Source organism: Trachypithecus francoisi, unplaced genomic scaffold (genome assembly GCF_009764315.1).
Source record: "Trachypithecus francoisi isolate TF-2019V2 unplaced genomic scaffold, Tfra_2.0 Lachesis_group10, whole genome shotgun sequence".
NCBI classification, from domain to species: domain Eukaryota; kingdom Metazoa; phylum Chordata; class Mammalia; order Primates; family Cercopithecidae; genus Trachypithecus; species Trachypithecus francoisi.
The window spans coordinates 36,288,350-36,296,651 of NW_022681455.1; the positions used below are offsets into that span (position 1 = coordinate 36,288,350).

Here is an 8,302-nt window from a genome sequence, read left to right on the forward strand (position 1 = left end):
AAGTTTCTCCTTCGTGGAGCACGCTCTTTCCTTTGGGCGGGAGAAGGGAGCCCAGCTAAGCCATATCTTCCACCACCTTAGCTGCCCCAGGAACCCTGGGATCCTTTTCTGGTGTGTGTGATTGTGTGATCACAGGTCCACCCCTTTATGTCTCACAAAGCCGCCTTCTCTTGTTCAGTGAGGGCAGTGTGTGGGGAAGGAGCCCGTCTGTGTTGATGTCATTCTCTTCTCCTGCACACTGGGAATGCACCTTCTCTGAGTGCGGTGTGAGAATGCGCAGCCCCTGCCCTCGTATTTTATTCTCCAGTGATACCATAGTTCAAGAAGGCCTGCAGGCATCCTACCTCCCAGCCTTAGGCAGCTCCTGCATGGCATGAATTAAGGATCTCTATCAAAGGCCTTCCTTACTCGAACTATTTTCTATTAGCCTCATAATGACCTGATAGTCCTGGACTGTAAACTGTCCCCAGAAAATCTTTTTTATTATGCACATCAAGTGTCTGGGTTGTGCAACATACACTCCATTGTATCTTTGCAATTAACTCTGAGAGGGCCTGGGGTTCTGCATTTTTTTTAAAAACATCCCTGAGGATCACATTACCCAGGCTCCCTTGCTGGCTGAATGCCGTTTGTACTGGCAGTGGGGGAGGCACCGCAGGAGATCAGAAATTGGGTCGAGGGTATTTCTCCCCACAACCCCAGCCCCCCTCTCATCCCTCCCTGCCTTGGGACCACTCTGGCAATGGCTGGGTTTCTCCATGACCACAGCTGCAGGTATTGAGAGAGCAGGGCCCGAGGCATTCTTGCTTTTAATGTTTGCACTCTCTCTCACATCAAGCATATTAAAATTTACCTGCTTCCCACATTAAGTATAATTTTAACCATAAAATTTTTTGAGTTTGTATGAATTTAACAATTTTGAGCTTAGGCATAAGTTATGCATTTTGTTCACATAATTTAAACCTTTTTGCATTTACATATAGCTATATAAAAGTCTGAGTTTCAGTTGACTCATGGGCATGATGTTACTTACATAAATATTCATTGATTATATTTTTAAAAGTTTGCTGGGAAATCCGATGCTCAGCCAGGGTTGAGAACCACAGCACGGGTGTGTCCACTTGCGGAGCTGAGTAGGCCCGGATGTTGCAGGGCCCAGGCCAGGCCCATAATGAACCACTTAATCTCTTTGCCTAGGGAGAGCCCTGCTGAAGACTCAAACTGGGTGAATAAGGTCTTCAAGAAGAACAAGCAAAAGACAAGTGGCACCAGAAAAGGTTTCCCAAGACATCCGCGATCCAAAAAACCAAGCGGCAAAGTGCAGTGAGCATGACTAATGTTCCTTAAATCCCATGGAGAGGAGCAGCTTTGGGAACTGTGTTCAGGGAGATTCTGAGAAATGGAGGGGAGAGTAGGGGAGTAGTGGAGGGGTGGGAGACTGGGCTTTGGAACAGACACATCCGACATAAAATTCCTGCTCTGCCACAACTCCTCTCAGGGATCATGGTTGGGACACTTGCTCTCCCTGAGCCTCCATTTCCTGTAAAATGGGGATGATACCACTTCACAAAGTTGTGAGAGTTTAATGTGATCAACGATGTAAATTGCCTCATAGAATGCAGAATGTGTGATAGCTCACAATAAGTAGATATTATGTTTACATAATTCCCAGAGGTTAGCTGGTTGCCTCTCCGCTTCTGAAGAAATGCTACTTAAAAACAAAACTAGACAGGCCGGTCATGGTGGCTCTAAACCTCACCTAAACCAAGTTTTAATTTTTTTTACTGAGTCATCATATTTTAATTAAAGGCTCATGCAGGTATACAAACACACTCCCAAATTCAAATGACAGCCTCAAATTCAAACCAAGCCAGGTATTATTTACAATTATTTCATTGGGTTATCAATGTATTCTCTGAATTGGCCAGGCATGGTGGCATGTGCCTGTAGTCCCAGCTATTTGGGAGGCTGAGGCGGGAGGATTGCTTGAGACTGGGAGTTGGAGTCTGGCCTGGGCAACACAGTATTCTCTGAATGGAACAGACCCACACTGCTATTTAATTTGCTTCAAGTCTTTGTTGGTCAGAAAAACCTCTAATCATTCTGAGCAACATCCTTCCTGGTTGTTCTTGCCCCAAGTGGGGTCCCTGGATGGGCACAGGGATTTATCAGACAGACAAGGGTCAGAGGCTCACCTGGTGGCCAAAGACCCACCTCGAAGTCTAAGCAATGCACTTGGTGAGTGGTGGGAAGCAGTATGGTAGGAGGAGATTCTCAGAGCTGCCGCAGGAAGTGGAACAAACCACATGTTCTTTCTGGATGACAGGTAGGTAAGGGACCGTGCAGGACGGCAGCTAGAGGTCCCTGGGTTTATGGGATCAACAATCCCAGCCTGGGATTCTTCTCACTCATTCTTGATCTCCAGCCCCAACGCTTTCCTGACCTTTGAGTGTTCTTATCTCTGTCTCTAGGAGCTCATGGTCAAGTTCGGCCGTGGGAAGCCAGGCAGGTCTGCGGTGGGTGTGGGGAGCCTCCCTGGGGCTAGGAGCACTATTTGGAAGCCAAGCCCAGGCTCCAGTTCCTTGATTCCAGGGCCAGCTCTCTTCCCACTGCAGCAGAGAAGCAGGTACTGTAAAATTCAGCAAGAGCCACTTTGGTCGACAAACCTTCTGGGAATGAAGGTGCTTTACAAAGAAACAGGCTGTGATAGAAACAAACAAGACAACATTCATAAACTGTGGGAAGCACTGTTGTCACTGGGTCACACCTCCTGCACCAGGCAGGTGGTTGTCTGCTGCGTTCCTTCACAGAACAGATGATGAGCCTGCCTGGAGGTGGCAATTTACCAACTGATGGTCTTAAGCAATTCCAAAGACTGGGGTAAGGGGTAGAAAAGAGAAGCTCAAAAATGTTAGGGATAGAGAAGCAGAGAGTGATTCAGGAAGGGGAGAAACCTGCTCATTTCCTCCCAAACTACAACTACTGTCACATCCATGGGCTAGTCCTGTGCAAGCTTCCAGTCCCCAGCTGATATCCCTGCTGACAAGCAGAGAGAGGCTAGAACAAAAGCTAAAGTGTAGATGTCCCATACACTAATCAGTGTTGTTTTTTAATCAGAGGTCGAAATTCATACTCTGATGCAAATTGTATTAGTCAGTTATTGCTGCTATTATAACGTTGCATAACAAACAATCCCCCAAATCTCAGTGGATTACAAGGACAAACATTTGTGTTTCTCTTTCATGGGCCTATGTGTTGGCTGGGATAGCTGTGTTTAGGCTGCAGGCTGGGTTAAATCTGCTCCAGGCCCCTTTCATTCTAGGACCAGCCGTGCTGCCAGAATTGCTCTTCTCCTGGAGCATGGGTGGGTATACATATCAGGCTAGCTTTCCTCTGCTAGCCTTGGCTCTCCTCCAGTAAGAGTTCAGTGGTCATCTGACTCTGGATTGTGTCACTGGCCTCAAAGTGAAGAGACAGACTGAGAAATTGAGAGGCTGCCTACAGGCTACAAGTGGAGAAGGAGGACCCCATCTTGCCCCCAAATCCTCCTAATTCCTACCAAGTCTGTGAGATGCTGCAAGTTTCCACCGTAAGAGATCCTTTTCTTTGAGTTTCTATGGAATTTCCCCCATTACAATGTGAGTGTAATAATAACAGCTACAGCTTACATAGTACTTATGTGCCCAGCACCATGGCACAGAGAGGTTAAGTAATATGCCCAAAGTCACACAGTTGGTAGGTGACAGAGCCAGGATCCCAATCCAGGTTGTCTGTCACCAGTGTCCTGATGTTCCAGTTCAGTGATACAGCCTACGAGGGTGGTAGGAGCACTGGAGGGGGAGTCAGAAGTCACAGAGGTTAGCACTGGTTTCTCCATTCTGGCAAGTTACTTAGTGGGAGTTTCAGTTTCTCTCTATAACATCGGCCCTGCCTTCAACCCATGGTTATTTGGGACTTAAATGAGAGGCTGAATGTGGAAGCGTCCTGTGTAATTCTGGTAACAAAGACATGTCAGGACCTTATGACCAGTGCCCAGGCCTGTATGGCACATTTGGGAGGGTCCCGGGCAGTGTGTAGACTGGGGCACCAAGACAAAGGAACAGAGAGAGGGTATCTGAATGCGTGGTTCCTCCTAGGAGCTTTTAGGAATGCAGATTCTTGGGCTCACCCTGCACTTGCTGATAAGAAACAGGCCTGTGGCCCAGCAGTGTGTATTGTGCATGGTCCACCAGATGACTGATGCACACTGGAGTTTGAGAACCACTGGATTACTATGGAAGAGAAGCACAGAGGAGAGGCAGCTAATTCACTCTGTTAGCTTGGGGATCTCAGGGAACCTGGTGGAGGTGTGGAAGAGGAGCAGAAGTTAGTCAGAGTGAGGATGGGGGTGTGGGAAGGTATTCCAGGCACATGGGATGGCCCAGAACAAGGAAATAGTCTATGCAAGCAGTTAACTGCGGTTGCAAGGATGGAGGTAGTGGAGAGGCCTGGAAGTGAACTTGGAGATGTGGTGGAAGGTAGGTCAGGCTGGCTTGAATGACCGGCTAATGAGGCTGGACTTCCCATGTGGCACTGGGGAGTCATTGCAGGGTGTAAGCAACAGAATGATAGATTTGAAATTTATGGAGATTTGAAAATTATCCAGGAATGCACAAGTCCACATCCCAGTGTTTTTCTGGGCTCTGCAAGTGTTTTCCTCCATTTTCCTAGAGAGGGCAAGTTACTTGCCCAAACTCACATAGCAGGTGGAGGTAGGGCTTGGAAATGAGGCCTTCTGATTCTCCCTTTTGTCTCCCTTCTTTTCACCTGTTCTTCCTCGGCTTCTCCTATCCAGGTCTGCTCCCTGCCCACTCCAATTCCCTCTGCTCTCCACTTCTGAGACAGTTTGGCTCACCTACAGACCTCATCCCAGCCGGATCCAGGAATGCAGCTGCCCTGAGGTGTGGAATTCCTTAGGATGACCTTGGAAGACAAACACTGCTTGTTCTGTTCTGGGATGCTGTGGTGACTCCTGGGTCTCATTGATCCAACTCCTCTTCTTCTCCCACCTTTCCCTTCCTGGTCACAGTCAAGGTCAACACTAGCCCAGGCAGCACCTTGTATACTAAGAAAATAGCACCCCTTCCTGGAGAACCTGACTACCAGCCACTGGAAAATTGTCATAATGTACTGATTTTGTTAGAGTAAGATACTTGACTGACAACTGCTAAAGAACTACAAAGAATATGCAAAGACATGCATAAGTCTACAAATCACCTACCCCCTTTGTGTGGCACGATATCCTTGTATAGCGTAAACTCTGTACAACTGTACTCAGCCATCCGGAGACCACTCCAGCCCTACCCCCTTCCTAAAAAAACAAGTATCAGTTGAACTTTCGTACATAGAATTATGTTTCAAACACCCTTGTATCACCTCCCACTGGAGATTACATTTGCGAGCAGCAAAAGACCCTTGGGTAATGAAATAAACCCCCTAACTGGTTTTTGGTGTAACTTGAGATTTCCAATTTCCATGCATTGGCTATAAAAAGCCTGGCTACTTGCTCAGGGCTGCCCAAGGTGTATGAATCTGTAAGGCTGATCCTTGGTGGAACTAAGGTTAGGGAAGTCCTAGATGGGGGACTCAGAAATGACAAATCTGTCCTTTTCCTAGGAAGCTGTGAGCCATGAGAGAGAACTGGAGCTGGAATGGGAGAGAACCTGAGGATCCTGAGGCCAAGCCTACTTCTCACTGCTGTCGGGTACACTCCCCTGACTCTAGGCCTTTTTGAGGACCGGGGACAAGACCTACTGCCAGTCCCAGTGGTGCACAAGATCTGTTTCCCTTCCAGGGTGAGCATCTCAGCTTCCCTGCGATCCTTTCAACCCTTCCACTACCCTACTCTGGACAGACTGATGGACACCAGCACTGATCCACGCTCATGGACCTTCCTCCTTGGCCTGAGCTTGCTTCTTTGAGATGGGCCAGATCATTTCTAGTCTCCCCAGGATCCTGCCCAAGGGCAAAACTCTTGGGGGCCCAGCAGGACTGAGCCAACGACACACTCCCTCTTTCCTGTGGTGGCAGGAGCCCAAGTTCTATTGTCTGGTTTTTAATTCCCACAGTGTACTAATGGCTTGGCCTGAGCTGGTCACTGGAATCGCTGGCTGAAATTGCTCAGGCAGCCCAGGCATCGAGATCTTTAGAGCTCCCTCGGGATTTTGTGGTGCTGCGGTGTTGAGATAGGCTGCCGTGGAGCCCTGGGTGGCTGTAGAGGAAGAAGAAGGCCAAATGTCCCTCCCCTGCGGCCAACGCAAATGAGGGCTGACTCTCTGTCTGCTGTTCACACCTCAGTGAAAATGTTCCATGAGGAAGACAACTTCAGCCTCAATTTTTCCAGCCTGTCCAGAAAATAATTGCCCCCCACCTCCCCAGAGAGCAGACAATCTCCAGTCCCCGCCAGGCCCAGCGAGGAAACCCCAGCTGCCCACAGGCCTCAGGTACATTTGCTTACCAAATCCTGAAATGCAAAACCCAGAATGAATGGGTGGAGGACGATGCTAAACTGGCCTTAGGAGCCTGAGGATGCCATATGCAAATTTAAGCCTGGTGGGGTTGGGGATTTAGGGGCTTGGGGCTCAGCTGCGGCAACAGACCCCACTTAACATGGCCATTTCAGGGAACAAAATGTACCTTTGAGACCCTGAAAAGGGTCAAAGTCCCAGGGGTCTTGCATCCTCTGCCTACTCTGGTTGATCTGTGACCAGACCAGTCAAAGGAAGCAGCTGGAGGTGTGTGCTGGGGGGAGACTGACCAGAGAGGCCCGCCTGGCCGCAGACCTTTCTTCCAGGAGTGGCCTCCATGTTTGCAGAAGCCTGAGGCCTGGGAACTAGGGGGAGGAGAGTGTCCTCTTTTGCATAGCCCAGGAATGCTTGTTCCCTGGGACCCAAGGAAGACTCGAACTTAATCATAATTATTGTTTCAATTCAAAGTCTGTATTTAGAGCTCAGATGTTTTTAATGTCATTTATGTTAAAGTGTTAGTACATCCACTTGCATATTTCCCTTCACTTGGGTTAATTAGTTTTCTTGTTTTGAGGTAATTCAAATAATTGTTCTTACATTAGTTTCAGAGTTTCCAGATAAAAGAGAGGACATTTTGTTAAATTTGAATTTCAGATAAACAATGAATAATTATTTAGTAGGAGTATGTCCTCAATATTGCAATTATTTATAATTTATCTGAAATTCAAATTTAACTGGGTCTCCTGTATTTTTATGTGCTAAATCTGGCAACCCAAACTAGTTTCTTTCTCCATTTTCTCTTTTTTTTCCTCATCAACACGAATGGATTGTTACATGTCAGCCGCTGTGCTTTGAAACTGGGAGGCCTCGCTTGTACCTGGGGCAACACCAGAATGCTGTCTTTTTTTCCAGACAAGCACCTCTGACTGATACCCACAGCACAACCCCACTGTAACCCAGCTAACACCTCCGGTTCACACCTCCAGTTCACACCTCCAGCTCAACCAGTTCTCAGCTGACCCCAATATCTCTGACTCACCCACTTAGGCTTCTGACTTCTCAGAGGGAGGGAATTAGGTTAATTATGTTGTGATGTTACTTGCCCACCTTTTTAAAGCCATGCAAAGCAGCAGGACCTCCATGCACCTCAGTGCTCTTGTAAAAACCATCTGTGTTGCTCTACATACTTGCCAGCACTCGGGGGAAAAAAACAAAAACATCTATGTTGGGAGTCGAGGGGCCCCACCCCTCCACAGCATGGTGCCCTATATTCATATTGGCACAAAAGCCCCATAACCAGTGGGGCCTGTGAGCATCCTGAGGGCAGGGGTTGTGTCTTTTGCGTTTGTGTATTCCACACAGTTAGCACCAGAGCTGGTACATAGTAAGTGCTCAATAAACATTAGTTGAATAAATGAACTAATGGATAAGATCATAAGTGGAGGGAAGGGCACTAAAATAGGAGTTATCAGAGCCTGATCCTGGCTGGGTTCTGTCTGTATCTGGCTGTGTGACTGTGAACAAGGCGCTTCCCCACTCTGAGCCTCTGTTTCCTCATCTGTGAGAGGGGGATAATAATGTTGCCTCCTCCTGCTATCCTTGGAGCATTAGGGTGAGCCTTCGGGGACTGAGGAACAAATACTCATGTGTCACCTGAGAGAGGAGAAAGAACATCATCAATATCTGTCCCTGGAGACCACATTTTATGGACCAAAAGCCTGGTGCTATATTCTAACAATTTTTTATCTTGGCTCTGAGTGATAGAATTTAAATACCAGATTTGGGGGACTAATAAG

General features: G+C 47.7%; 1 protein-coding gene across 2 annotated transcripts in view; it reads left to right on the plus strand.

Annotated features, from left to right (window-relative positions):
- The window catches only part of PNPLA1 (patatin like phospholipase domain containing 1), a 44,682-nt gene extending 36,758 nt beyond the window's left edge, over positions 1-7,924 (plus strand). The window contains exons 8-10 of one of the 2 annotated variants that reach the window (XM_033216965.1): positions 1,198-1,323; positions 4,835-4,940; positions 5,656-7,924. In XM_033216965.1, the coding sequence (XP_033072856.1) occupies positions 1,198-1,323; positions 4,835-4,940; positions 5,656-5,706 (283 nt within the window). In that variant the 3' untranslated portion in view covers positions 5,707-7,924. Of the gene's footprint in view, positions 1-1,197; positions 1,324-4,834; positions 4,962-5,655 lie in introns of those variants that run through there. The other variant, XM_033216966.1, reaches the window with a different exon arrangement.
- Positions 7,925-8,302: the final 378 nt, after the last annotated feature.